The sequence below is a fragment of the Amblyomma mixtum genome, chromosome 6, assembly GCF_055824585.1.
Source record: "Amblyomma mixtum isolate Tamu chromosome 6, ASM5582458v1, whole genome shotgun sequence".
Taxonomy (NCBI): Eukaryota; Metazoa; Arthropoda; class Arachnida; order Ixodida; family Ixodidae; genus Amblyomma; species Amblyomma mixtum.
In genome coordinates this window covers 74,719,062-74,734,035 of record NC_143017.1, presented here as the reverse complement: position 1 = coordinate 74,734,035, position 14,974 = coordinate 74,719,062, and the positions used below count along the sequence as shown (strand labels likewise).

General features: G+C 46.0%; 1 protein-coding gene across 4 annotated transcripts in view; it reads left to right on the top strand.

Annotated features, from left to right (window-relative positions):
* LOC149339398 (DDB1- and CUL4-associated factor 8) overlaps positions 1 to 14,974 on the top strand; it is a 43,978-nt gene that overhangs the window by 4,678 nt on the left and 24,326 nt on the right. For all 4 annotated transcript variants that reach the window (XM_089548172.1, XM_089548171.1, XM_089548173.1 and 1 more), the window contains exons 3-4: positions 1,614 to 1,837; positions 5,682 to 6,032. In XM_089548172.1, coding sequence (XP_089404298.1) covers positions 1,614 to 1,837; positions 5,682 to 6,032 — 575 coding nt within the window. The remainder of the gene's footprint in view (positions 1 to 1,613; positions 1,838 to 5,681; positions 6,033 to 14,974) is intronic.

Genomic DNA, 14,974 nt, shown 5'->3' with positions numbered 1-14,974 from the left:
TCAGTGTACAAGTGCCCACGGAAGTTTTCAGAACATGAGAAAGATTAAAAAAGTCTAATTTCTTGGCAGTCAAAACTTGCAACAATTAACCGGATGGTATGCTTTGTACTTACGTGTGCGACTTGCACAGTGCGACCTTCAGTGTCACTCCACGCTTCCAGGTAGTGAGAAAATTCCGCCTTTTCATGCTTTCTGTGTTCACAGGGCCCCTGTGGGCAACTGGACATGACCTTTTGCCCTAAGTCCATGGTGGGTCACCAGCTGCACCCCATGAAGCACCATTGAGGGGCAGGTGTTGGACATATGCAGGGTGTCCCAGCTAAATGTAACCAAGCTTTTCAAAAAGACGAAGGGCCTTAGCCCAGTGAGACCAACTTAGGGTTGTTGCCAGTTGTGTGTCCTAGTCTGCAGTATTTTTTTATTATGCGAATGTAATTAATTAGTTGAGAATAATTAGCTAACTTTTTAATTATTGCCTTCAGGAAGAAAGTCTCAATGCAGGAATTGTAGATCCCTTAGAAAAAATAACCTGTTGCCGTGTTTGCAACCAGATACCACTGATACAGCTTTTTTATTTGCCTTAAAAGAAAGCCTGTGAAATACAAAAAGAACCACGTGATAGGGAAACAATTTCAGTGCTTTCAAACGACTGGCCAAGCAACGACATCCGCTTATGTTTGCAACGCTGTCCCGAACAGGGTTCAGCGTTTTGAGGTGGTGGCGAGATATGCGCCAGGAACTGTTTATGCGTCATGGAAAGTAAGCGGACCCTGCTTTTTAAGGAGGTAAAGCGCGGCTCACATGGAGCGCTTTTTCACGCGAAACCTCGCCTCGAGTGATAGGCATGTGGCCGCGCCACCAAACTTGCACCGTCACGTGCTGAAGAAGCTGTCGCCCTAGCGCCCATGCGAGAGGTGCTGGCGTATATCTCGCAGTCATCGCAAAATGCCGAACCCCGTTCGGGACAGCGTTGCAAAGATAAACGAATGTCGTTGCTTGACCGGTCGTTTGGGAGCGCTGAAATTGTTTCCCTATCACGTGGTTCTTTTTGTATTTCGCACGTTTCTTTTAAGGCAAATAAAAGAAGCTGTATCAGTGGTACTTGGTTGCAAACACAGCAGCCGGTTATTTTTCTATGGAATCTACAACTCCTGCATTGGCACTTTCTTCCTGAAGGCAATAATTAAAAAGTTAGCTAATTAGTCTGTGCTAATTAATTATGTTTGCATAATAAAAAAATACTGCAGACTAGGACACGCGGCTGGCAACAACCCTCAGTTGGTCTCACTGGGCTAGGGCACTTCGTCTTTTTTAAAAACTTGGTTACATTTAGCTGGGACACCCTGTATATACACAGTGTGCTACACTAATAATGAGAATGTTTAAATATGGCATCTTTTTAATTGGTTCACAAAGTGAAAACAAATCAAGTGGGCCATTTTTCAGTCTCATGTGCCCTGGTAGCAGAGTAGGAGGTGACGTTTGAGAATTATCTTTTATTCTAGTTCTTTATGTATCACCTGTCCCAGAGGTATGAAAGAATAGTTTCTGGATGCTGTTTTGGGGGTTTGTTTGGGAGGGGAATAGAGCTTTCTTTGCATTTTTCACCTCAGGCTTTCCGGAGGAGAAAAAGCAGAAAACGGAGGAGAAGAAAAAGCGCCGGCTGCTGAACCTGTTGGGTCGGACTCGAAGGTCGGGTTCAGCATCCGAGGACACCAGTGGTGGTGACACAACCAGGGGTGGTGGCAGCAGCAGCATTTTCACTGAGGACTCCGATGACAACATCTCCCTAAATAGTGACGACACCTTCCACATGAGCCAAGATGACCGAGAAGAGGTGATGTCTCTTGTGACTGAATTGCTTAGACCTCTTGCATTTGAAGTCAGTCCAGTGTGTTGTGTTTGACAGTTTGTTTCGTAGAATTCCAGTGTGACATTTCCAGTGAGCCAAAGTTAGCGCAGAGCAAAGGACAATGATGTGATTTAGTTTTCAAACTTCAAGGCATAAAACATAAGCTGCCGCGGTGACAAAGGGGTTATGGTGCTCGGCTGCTGACCCGAAATACGTGGGTTCGATCCCTACCACAGCGGTTGAGTTTCAGGGGAGGAGAAATGCTAGTGGCCCATGTACTGTGCGATGTCAGTGGACCATAAAGGTGCACTGAAGAGGAACCTGAACTCGTCTTTTTGCCACGGGAACTCGATCTGCACGTTCCGAGCATTCTTAGAAACTGCGATTTACTGCCCTGTGTGGCCGATTTCCCCAATTAAATCGAATTAACGTCCGGCTCCCGCCTTTTATTTTGAATTCTCCCTCGTACGGTGGGTGGAGTCGACCAACGCGTGGAGCGCCTTTCAGCCAGTCCCGTGGCGGCTTGCCGCTCTGCCATCGGCGGAGTAATACGTAGTAGTCCGTAGAAGCGAATAGTCCGCGCGTATTTTTATTTCTGCGGGCTTATTTTGCGGCTATATTATCTGTGAATGAAACTATTTATTCACGGAAACCTAAAAAACAAAATAAAGCAAAAGCAAAGCCTCCACGGAGCTGGCTGCAAGGCACTCCACGCGTTGGTCGACTCCGCCCATCGTGCGAGGGAAAATTAAAAAAAAAGGCGGGAGCCGGACGTTAATTCGATTTAATTAGGAAAATCAGCCACACAGGGCAATAAATCGAAGTTTCTAAGAATGCTCAGAACGTGTAGATCCCGCGGCAAAAAGACGAGTTCAGATTCCTCTTCAGTGCACCTTTAAAGAACCCCAGGTGGTCGAAATTATCCAGAGCCCTCCTCTCCACTATGGCGTACCCCGTAGCCAGAGTTGCTTTGGGACGTTAAACTCTATAAAACCAAATGTAAAAATTGGATCGTTTTGTTTAGAAGCATTTTTTCCCCTGTATCTCTCTACCGTTTCCATTACCATCGTTTGCCTATTATTCTTTCTTGCTCTTTTTATTATACTTTTTTACTTACTGCTTTCATTTCTCGGCTTCTGTTGAAAGATCTGGGCTTTGTTCTCATTCCACTTGTTCAGAAATAACTCTGCTTGTAGTCTACCACTTGAGAATTTTTTTACCAGTTCATGTATCACCCAGCCATTGCTGCATGTAGCACAGGCAACAGAAACAAGTCTGAATAATTATGGGTTTAGTTCAGCATTTGGTATTAAATGCCCTGCACAGTCGAGTTCGCTACGGCTACAAAATTTCAAAGACAAGAAAGCCTTACTAGCCCCATTATGAGAAAAGCCAGTGGCATGTGTTAGTCCGTTAGTCTATGTGTACTCTTTATCTCTTCTCTTAAGGTGTGGTTAAAGGGACCATGCAAAGAATTAAAAGCCGCTTGTAAATGTTAGAAGTGATGCTCAGAAGCATTGACACCAAGTATGAGTCTTCGGAACTGAGCCGGCAATTTATTATGAGTTTTTGAAAATCGTGTTTTTTAAAATTCGCGGGCCGTTTGGTGTCTTCGTAGGGAGCCATTTTGGAACCAAAATCGGGAAAACAGACGTCACTAGTCCCATGATGTCGGCAGGCCACCACACGCTGTCATTCGCTCGAGCCGCGGCAGCTACGACGTCACGGGCACACTTCTGGTAGCGGTGAAAATTGTCTGCTCGAACCGCCGCGCAACCCCCTCGGGCAGGCGCGAGCCAGGGCATTGCCTTCACGCATATGTTTTCAATTTACCTCTGCCGCCTCTTTCTGTCGCGAGTTCGGGAGCCAAGAAAGCGCAGAGACCGGAGAGACGCCGACGCACGCTGCTCCTCGTGAGTGCGACAACCGGAAGTCGTAAACCGAACGTCAGCGAATGACGTATTCATGGGCGGAGCCCAGTCCCGGAACTGTTTTCTTTATTTTTTTTATGTTGCCCTGTGCGTACGAGTTGAGGGAGAGGAGGAGCGTGATTTTTAATCGTCTATAACTTCGTTGTTATTCATGCTAGATCAAAAATTCTTGCGCTGGAGTGACAAGTGATGGATTGCCTATCTTTACGTAATCTCAATTAATTTATTGCATAGTCCCTTTAAGGTGTCCACTGAGATTTGAGGCAGTTACTATACCATTTCCTTTCCTCAAAAACCAGTTTTGGTATTAAAAATTATGAGGCAGCTGTTTGTTGTACTCAGAGCGGTTCAGTTCGTTGTACACCATTAAGATTTCTCATTGCAATAGCGTACGTCTCTTGGTCAGGTTGGAGGCTAGCTCGAGACAGGTGTTAGAAATGATTGTCCAAATGTTTCACTCGTACCTTTGGGAATTTAGCATTTGCTGAATTAGCCTCCGGAATTAAGTGTCTTCGTTTCATTTCTCAGTGTGCAACCTGTGTCAAGGTTGAACGCTCACATGACACACTAATGCTTTCGCCTTCAGAGCACGTAAGCAGTCTTGAGTGCCCTCTGAATTTTTTCCTTCTTGTTTATTATTTCGCTTGGCATTTTCTTCCATTTCCCTGTTGCATACCACATTTCAACGTGGAGCATGCTGTCATACAAACTTCCGGCATCCGTGGAATTGAGAAGCAAAATTACAAGAAATGTGGGCAGGGACACAACTTTTGAGTTTGAAAATGTGGCTCTGCATGGCCTGAGACTTGCACTTAACAAAACTCCTTTAACACTTGTGATTGGATGTGTCCTTTCCTTTGTTTTTTTTTTGTTTTCTTTTAAATTAAAAATAATTATTTTTTACATATATGACACATAGTGAGCACTGGCAAGTCATTACGTATTATTGGCCTCCTCTGTACTTTTTAAGCAGTGGTAGCCACAGTGCAAAGATATGATCTCAGGAGCACCAAAGTGCCTAGAAGGTGTGCTTGATGCACTCCATTGGTGTTAAAACTTTTCACATGTAAGCAAGGCTTATGAACCACTGCATATGTAGCCCATTGTTAACCTGAGATTGTGGCATCATCTTTTCAGTGCCAAGGGTGTGTAAATGCATCAGTGGTGTCACGGCCTTCTGGTAACTCTTGAGTGTATTAATTAGTATTGCATCACTAGGTTGGTGCTGCATGGCCTTCGTTATTGTGGCGTCCAGCTACACTGAAACTGCAAAGCGCTAGCTGTGTAAGGCTACTGTGGTCCTGTTATGTTATGTTATGCTGTTATGTTATACTGGAGTCATACAGGCATTTCGAATCCTGATTTTGTCCAATTCCGATCAAAGTTAAACTTCCAGTCGATTTGGCCTGCTAAGTATGAGTTGGTGCTGCATGCATGTGTACTCATGCAAATGGTGGTAGACAAGTGAGCTTGCAGTCAAGTAGAACCAAACGGGAGCACTTGTGATCAAAAACTACCACAAATTCAGCATAACTGCAGTAGGTTCTATCATCACATGCACGTGGGTGCTACATTTGTTCTCTGCTGTCGAAACGGGCGCTTGATGTGGAGAGTGTTGACACGGTTTTGGAAATCAAGCTGCGTCGAAGAAGTAAAAGGCTGTTTTAGAATTTTATAATTTTTGCAGGATGTCTTTCTGTATGTTTTATTTTTAGTTTTCTTTTTTATATTTTCATGAGCACAAAGGTAGCAGCCCTTGACTAGGACCGAAAAGCTTTGTCTTGCTCCTTCAGGGGCGAGCTTGAGGTCATGCAGGATTAGGCTCGATCACTACCCAATTGACCATGAATTTTATCACAATGGAAAGTGCTTGTGTGACTGTGGCATACTCAATGCAGGACACAGAGAGCCTGGAGAGCAACTATGACCCGACGCCCAACACTCCTGCACCCTCGTACAAGTGGCTGGTCTGGCGGGCGCTCACACAGCGTGAATACGGCCAGCAGACGCCGGTGTCCCATGTGGATAAGTTTCGCTTGGACTGCTATGGCAGCCGACGCATGCTGGAGCGGCTGGAGCTCATGTACAAGATGCACGCGCACGACGGCTGCGTCAATGCGCTGCACTTCAACTCAACGGGAACCCGGCTGGCCAGCGGCTCAGACGACCTCAGCGTCGTCATCTGGGACTGGGCGACGGGTGAGCCTGTGCTCAAGTACGACAGTGGGCACCGCAGCAACGTGTTTCAGGTGGGTAGACGAGCTCGGTCATGGTAAACTCAAAGGAAACGGGATTTCGTTTTACAGCTTGTTTGTGGAGTGTATGAGGTTCAACTGACAACAAAAGTACAAGCTGTTTTCAAAGTTCAGTTGAACCACACAGGTGTGTCGTGTGGCACAAATATGAATATATCATGTAGCCTCTTGCTCTTAGTGTTTAAAATGTAGTCCAGAGTACAGATCTTGCTATGATAAATCATTCAAGCATGTGAGTGCGTGTATTGTCCATAGCCGTAGCTGTTAAGGTCATCTATGAATGAGCTTCTCCCAGATTAGGTCCCGTCAATGGAGGACATAGTGTCCAGTACGAAAGTCCTTTTTCCGCCTCATACTGCCATCACTGTAAACAGCCTTCATTTCATTGCGCATGTGGTTGGCCATTGTTTCTCTTCAAATGAAGGAATTTTGAATACGTTTCGGGTTTCACTGCTGCCCATTGTGTACACTATTGATGTCTGAAACAACCACTGTAAACGATTTAATTTTTGCACAGACCTAATTTTTGTTTCGCGAATCGCGTAGGCCTTGCGGAAAATTGGTCTTGCTAATAATTTGATCAAATGGAGCTCTGTGGGACCTATCACCTCTGCTTTGTAAAATTTAGTGCCCGCAAAATATTCTCATTTAGTTACTTTGCCCGAATTTGTAAGATATTATGCTCTTGAAAAAAAAATTGCTGAGGCTCAGCTTGGCTAAGCCTGGGGAATGCGAAGCATATTAGGGCTTAGCTTGGTTTACCTTGGTTATGTTGTAGCTAGATTAATCCACGACAACACCAGAATGTCATTCATCATCGTTTATTTTTTGCAAACCAATGGATACACTCTTGTGATCTGTAAAGATAAATGCCACGATACACTTCGTTGTCATACTTGATCTCTTAGGGGCTTCGCGCATCGAAGCAAAGCCGCGCAGGCGCACAGGGGCCCGGGGCAGAAGCGCTGCGTTCAAAGGGCAAGGCATCGCGCTGAACGAGTGGTGGCGTTCCTCCCTTCCTGTACGGTGCGGTTCGGGTGTCCACCGAGATGACATTAGGCCCGTAAACATTTTATGCTTACTGTACTCTTGGTTACGGGAGAGGCAGAGATTTTTGTCCTGATCGTTTGGAAGTCAATAAACTTCTCTTTATAGTATGAGACACAAGGACATTCAAGTGGTTGTATTAGAAACAACGCTCTTCCAGCCGGTGCTCTCGTTCTTCGGAGGATTCCATGGCGCACCTTTGTCGTCTATAGGCATTCCGACGCTCCAAACGAGTCGACATACTACTACACTCACTACCGTCCACACTGATTGAAGCACAGTTTAACTCTTGCACCAGAGTCGATACACCACTGTCCGCACTGGTTGAAACACAGTTCGATGGCGCGAGGTGGAGGCCGGCTCTCTCATCCGATGTCACGTGGTGTGACGTCACGGTGTCACGTGGGGGTCCCACGGCGACGGCGTGAGTGGTAGCTCTAGCAATATGCTTCGCATAAAAAATGATAGTTGATAGTAACCATTCATCGGACAGTAAGTTTCATAGTGTACACGGAAGGAGCAATGGCTGTGCTGATAGAATTTTATCTGGATGGCTCAGTAACTCTATGATGATAATTAATCCTTTTGATGCCCATTCTTAGTTGTGATGTGTCTAGAAAAGCATGTTTATTTCCAGTGTGCCACTTTAACGGAAAGAACACCTGCACAGCTGCAGGTTATAGGTATTGAAATGATGGCCTCCCATAATTGTGTGTCTATACACAAATTTGTTAACCTCTCATTTTTGTATGGGAGTAACTGCAATCGGCTCATTTCTAATAAATTTAAACTAATGCTTGCCAGGTTTGTGGGCCTGATAAACTGCAAATTTTTTAAAAAATTTGTGGTGCTGTCGCCAGCCGCAAAACTTATTTTCTCTGAGCAAGAATTATATTGTGCTTGTATCATTATGAATGTCTTTGAACAGTATAAGGCTAAGAGCCTAACTAGTATTTGTGCGTTGCAATGTGATAGTACACTTAGTTTCTTATTGGCTAGGTTTCTTTCTTCATAGTAGCAATAGGACTTATAGGCTGGGCATACTCCAGCTTGTACAAACCTAGTGTGCTTAGAGATTTCATTGCAGGTTTGCACTGTGTGCTTCTAGTAGAAGTTCAGGCATTTGCCAGTTTGTGTCTGAAGTGTGAGAATTTTGAATACAGTCAAGCCCACTTATAACAATATTCAAGTGCCGTAGAAATACCATTGTTATAACCAATAATTGTTATAACAGGGTTGTGCCAAAAAAAAGAAAAGATGACAAACTTCAGAGCATTTATTGACAGTAAATACCCGGAGGGGTTTGATTTTTCTAATGCCTGTAAAAGCTCGTTAATTCGAACTTCAGGGAACCGGAACAATGTTCACCGTTCACCGATGTCCAAAGCACCGCCATCACTGCACCAGCGGGAGCTTTGCGCACCTCCACGTCACAGGAATCAAGCCGGCTTTTTGGAAGCTATTCTTATGGGAAATTCAAGAAGCATGCAGAACTAAGGGTGCGGATGTCCAAAGCACCGCCATCACTGCACCAGCGGGAGCTTTGCGCACCTCCACGTCACAGGAATCAAGCCGGCTTTTTGGAAGCTATTCTTATGGGAAATTCAAGAAGCATGCAGAACTAAGGGTGCGGTGACAGGTGACGAGAGAAAAACCGCGCTGGCTGCATGCACGTGCACTGCAACGACTGATTGGGGGTACGCATGGCGTGCGTAGCCAATGCAGCAGCTCTCCTGACGCAATGACGCCTGCCTCTTTTGCTTTCGTGGCGTTGCTGCGCCAGCTTAGTCCATTGGTCGGCCCCACACGTGCGCGCTTTTGTGTTGTAAGCATGGTTTTGCTGGTGTGGTTGTAGCATTTCCTTCTTTTTTTCTAATATGGTTGACACTCAATTACCAGATTTAATTGTTATAACCAATAATGTGCCTTGACAGCATTGCTATAAGCAGTTTATTTTACCATGGAACACATGGCAAAGCTGATGGTGCCATGACTGACCATTGTTATATCCGATATATTGTTATAACCAGTATTGTTATAAGTGGGCTTGACTGTATACTAGTGAAACGATATTTATTGAGGTTAAGAAAAGCCGACTAGCAGCAGATATTCCATCACTCGTCACCCCACTGCAAGAATTTTTGAGCTAGCTTCATATATGTCGAAGATTCTGGCAATTAAAAATAATGATGCTCCATCAGTTCATACAATCCAATGTGACATGAAAAAAAAAAGCAGATTGGGACTGCGCCCAATCTATGAATGTGTCACACGTTGACGCCCAATCTGCCTTTTTCTACCTGGTGTCCAATGCCAGCAGTCCAATGCTCGCTCGCTCATGCCTGCTCGCTCATGCTTGAGTTTGACGCCTCGCCAGTCACTGGCTTTGCAGCTGACGACACATTAAGGCATATTCATTTCGGGCCAATGCAAAAGATTCAGCAAATGACTCTGGGACTACTGACAGAAAGTCGCAGCAGCAGTGAATTGGAACCGTGTGCATGAATGCACCAGCCTTGTGCACATCTGAGGGGTTCATGCAGCGACACGAGCAGGCTTTCACGGTTAGCAGGAGTGCTCCCATGATGTCATGGCTGTTGTGGCTGCAGTGAATGACAGTGCCTAGTGGCCTTTCTCTCACCATGCCTTCACCAGTACTCATAGTGGGCACACTGTAGAAAATAGTTCCAAAAACCATCACTACGCAGGAATCAATAGGCGCACAAATTTTTTTAATTGGATTTTTTTAAAAATAACAATTCGCTGACTCCATTTCCGGGGACTTATACTTATTCAAAATGCTCAAAAGCTATCGTTCTGTACATTAAACTCATTTACTGGCAATTTTGATAAACCGTTTCATAGTTCCTTTAAATCTATGTAATGCACCATTCAAGTGCCCGTCAAGGGATGACAAGTCTTCCAAACTATATCCTGGATCCTTAAATTTTGTGCCCATAGACATAATTGTACATACTTTTGTCAAGACAATTATTCACGCTATTCAAGGGGAAAAAAATAATGGTATGTTCAAGATATTCATGGTGACAAAATTATAATTTTCTAAGACGTTTGTTACATGCAGGCCTTATTTAGCTGGCATTTCATAAATGCCAATATAGTTGGGGTAGTACTGAGCAGTTATACCTTTTGCAGTTATGCAGCTTGTATTAGTTGGGTTGTTGTTCTTAATTATATTGTTGCACTTGGGGCAAGCCGCTGAAGATCACAGTGGGAAAGATGATGATTTTAGTTGTCGGTGGGCCTAGAACTAGTATTTCATCCTGTGCCACTGTCTACGTTGTTCCAGTCTGTCTTACAATAATACCTTGCTATTCTCCGGCATGACCAGCACCCGTCATTTGTCTCTCAGGGTTGAAAAAAGAGGAGTTGTAATAAAGTAGAGCTACTGCAGTTTTGCTGAAAGCTGCAACTTGCTGCGGCAGTAGCAGAGTAACTCTATTACAACTCTTTGTTGAAAGGTGCATGCATGCCCGTGACGAGAGCATCCCAACAGTTTTCTTACTTTTACGGAACAAAAAGAGCAAACGAAAATTGTATGACTAAAGTTAGTGAAGGAAACTTCAATGGTCAGTGCTACGAAAAAATTTGCTTCATGAACAAAAAACCTATGAAGCTTTTATTTTCGCTCATACTTAATGTGTTTTTCGTTCTAAGCAACTCGTGCTAAAAGCTGTTTGCTGCTCTCAAACTGATTAGCTGTTGTTGTGTGTCCAGGCAGCTGTCTTATCTTCCTCTTTATCTTTTCATTCATTCCTGGTTGGGAGCACTTCTTTCCAAGGCAGATACCGGAAGGAATTTTCCTATGTCTTGGATATTGACCCCAGCTCATTTTCAACGAGTGAGCCCCGCCGCGGTGGCTCAGTGGTTTTGGCGCTCGGCTGCTGACCCGAAAGATGCGGGTTCGATCCCGGCTGCGGCGGCCAAATTTCGACGGAGGCGAAATCCTAGAGGCCCGTGTACTGCGCGATGTCAGTGCACATTAAGGAACCCCGGGTGGTCGAAATTTCCGGAGCCCTTCACTATGGCATCCGTCGTAGCCTGGGTTGCATTGGGACGTTAAACCCCAATAACCAAACCAAACCATTTTCAACGAGTGGCTTTTCTGGACAGTAACTGACTGTTTCTTTGCATGCTTGATAGCTGCATTCAACAGGTCTCGGGAAACAGATGTAACTAAATTGAAGCGAACGGGAGGCAAACTTCTCTATCAGAAAATGCAGTTAAGGGGGGACATGGGTCTTAGAGCATTTTTCTTTATTTACCGACCAAATGCAATGAAACTGCACAGACTTATTCAGTTTTTTTCTGCTGATTTGAAATATCGAATTTGTTTATTTCTAGGCCAATTAGTTCCTGAGATATGAATATACCGTATTTACCCAATTCCAACGCGCACCTTTTTTCAGGGAAAATACGTCTCAAAATCGCATGCGCGTTAGATTCGAGTGCAAACCGAAACTGCCCCATAGCTGCCCATCGTCATCGCCATTATACGATGTGGGAGCTCACTAACTGCTGGAAACATGGGAGCACGTTTGCTCGTCGTTTTCTGCGTCGCAGGAGCCGTTTTCAACCGGTGTGGCGCTTGTCATTGGTCGCGTGCTCAGCGACCACGGACCGCGTTCACGACGACGGTATCCCGTGCACTGCCGCGGGCGGACGCCTCATCACTGCCGTTGCACGATCAAGATACGCGGATCGAAGAATATGTTGATGAAACAACGGTTGTCGGAAACGCGTCATTTCGGCGGTAAAGTTCCAAAAACGATGAGACTCCTTTCTGTTTTGCGGCCGACTCTCTGACAGAGATTACATCGTCCGCAGGCGGGGCACGCCGCGCCGCTGACGAGGTCGTGCATCATGCCGATCTCACAGATAACAGCGCTCCCGCGCCCGTTTTTACAGTCGAAGATCTTTATCTTTCGCTCAGACGCACTGACGAAGTCATGGATGCTCCGCAAGAAGCATCGCCGTTGCCGCAGTTACGCCCAGCAGCAGACGAACCTCCCGTAACCGGAGCTCTCCGCTTGCGCTTGGGGCGTCTTCCTTTATACTGATGCTTTGTCAGGAAATTGCGGGAGCGAAAATCTCGTTTCTCAGTCACATCCATAGCGGAGATAGGAGAAAAACCCGGGCAGAAGCGTTGGTTCACGTCTCGGTGGCGGCAGAACGAAGAAAGAGCGTCTGCGCCCGACCGTGCGGTGGAATGCTCGTAGCCAATGGAACGGCTCCGATCGTACCACGTGATTTGAAGGGCCAGTCGCGACGCTCGACTCGGGCGGGAAACGATCTTTTTTTTTTCGTATTTTTATCAAGAATGCGCCGCTGCCGAAGTGGCTTCTCGTAGATAGGGTGTCTAGAAGGGGAGGTGTGAAGAACGCAGCGCGCTGCCCAGAGAGGGGGTGGTTCCCTGCGCGTTACTGCCGCCAGGGCCACACCGAGCGCTGCGGTCGGGGGCGCCGTGAGCATTCCGGAGGAGGCGGCAGGGTGAAGGTTGTCAGCGCGTGGTTTGACCCGTCGTCATAGTGTGTTTCGGTGCGAACTCCTGCGTGTGCTGTTTGATGAATACCCTTGCTGCGTGCTGGCAGAAATGCCTCCGATGTCAAAGAAAAAAAGTCAGAGGTGGTGTTTTGTTCCTGGGCGCGATCATGTCCGGAAAAAGTCTCTCTTTTCTGTACGCCGTCTTGCCCGGATAAGTTCTCGAAGTGGGTGCGCGCCATGCCAAGAGCAGACAAGTCGCTGCAAGAGAATTGAGCTGATGTCTGTAAGGAGTGGGAGTTGGGTGGGCTTCTGTACCCATCGACCTCACTATGCGATTTGATTCATACTCTTGAAAGCAGGCTAACCCACCAATTCTTCAGAACCCATCTGCATTCTAATTTTTGCGTTCAGCATATTTTACAAGGTGAGCACAAACGTGCCACAAATTGATTGTGTGGAGTACTGTTCCGAGCTCACAAAACACGTAGTCAGGTTTTTCTACCTCGCCAGATTTACTTTCTTTTGAAGGACCTCGACCAAGAAATTAATGAAAAAAAGGAAAAGAACAAAGCCTTGTCTGATGTGAGCCAAGCAGCAAAACTGATCTGCTGGCTGCCAATAAAGCTTGCTTGTCCAAGAACATACTGGATGTGTTTACTGTGTTATTGTATCATATTCAAAATGCACGAATCGTGGTTGCAACACCCGATATTGTAGCTGTACGGGTAATGCGCTTAATTTCGTTTGCATAGGCTGCATGACCCCCCCCAGAACACAGGCAGCGAATTTTCGAGCAAAAAGTAGTTGAAATGGCTCTGAAACCTCTCAACACCGTGTTTGTGATGGGTTAGTGCTGCTTTGGATACTAGAAACGGAATCAACCGTTTTCGAACATGATAACACCGTCGCGAAAGGTAACGTCCGAAAAAATCCGGTAATCCTGGCGTTAACTTGTGGGCTATTCCTCTGCGCGGGGGCGCACAGGCAGTCACTCGAGGCAGGACTTTGTACAAAGGGTTTATTCTCACATCAGGGGGGCCGGTCGTCGTCGTGGCAGCTGGGTCAGGTGGTCCTTTCGGCAGGGCTGGTCCAAGAGCAAGAGGCCGCGAGCCTCTCCGGTCTCGCCTTATAAAGGCTTTCTCCTCGCCTCTCTCCCCCCGCCCCACCACTCGGGAAGAAGGGTTCCAGACTACCCGCGGCGAGCGGCGCGGGATTTGACTTGCCCGCGAGCAGACCCTACAAACTACAGCGTTCATTCAGGAGCAAAAAAAAATTGCTTTTAGAGTTGTGCAGAACACATTCCGCCCTAGATACGCACCACAAAAATTCACTGACTTTAGCAGAGATTCATAAAATACATGCCTTCGGCCCGCAGAAAACTCGCGCAAAGTTCGCACAGATGCCCAAAGATACTGCTGTGTTTCTCCGCGTTTTTATGTCAACAGCAGCGTAGCTTCAGTTTTATAATGTCTGAAGAACTCTGGCGCTTGCCAAAACATCGAAAATTCAATAAAGCGCGTTTCCGCTACAGCCTTCTCAATGCTCGCGCAAGCAGACGCGCTGCGCGCGCTGACGGCGCCGCTGACAACAGCGCCGCCGCGCGGCAGTCACGCGGAAGGGGCCAGCTTTTCCCGACCGGTTTTCACACCTCCCCTTCTAGACACCCTATCGTAGACGATGGGTAGGCCTACTTCCCCGCGAATATTCAAGAGCGGGCGACGCCGTGGAGCGAAATGCCGCGTTCCCGAAATTCGGTCAAATTCGCACTTTCGCGAGCCACCGCGAGTGCTTTAATAGTATTTCTTACTAACTTCCCATTGATTATCGGCTTTGATTTTTTTACACATAAAAGAAGAGGCTTGGGGGAATACAAAACGCAAGAAAATACAAAATCGACTTTATCGAAAAAAATCGCGGTTTTTTCACCCGCATCTCCCCTTAAAATATAAAAACGGTTGCAAATTATTTTCATTCGTGGAAGTCATATGCACGTTAGAAGCGGGGCTTGTAGTTTTTTTTTTTTTTTTCATTACCAATATCGGGCGCGCGTTAGAATCGGGGCTTGAATTTTTTTTTTTTTTTTGGTGCCGTAAATTGGGTGCGCGTTGGAATCGGGGGCGCGTTGGAATTGGGTAAATACGGTATATCATGCCATTGTCTGCTCGAACAATAGAAAAAAAATGGGCCACCAGAAATTTAATTTCAATATGTGGGTAGATACTACAATGTGTGAGGAATGCAACGCTGGAAGCAGTTTTCAGTTTTTTGTCCGTGTGTACAAATGGGCTAAATAGTTAGTTTCATGTGTGTCATGTGTTTTCTGACACTGTATGTCTGGTTAACTCACTTGAAAACTAACTATTACGCCCATTTGTCCACACGGA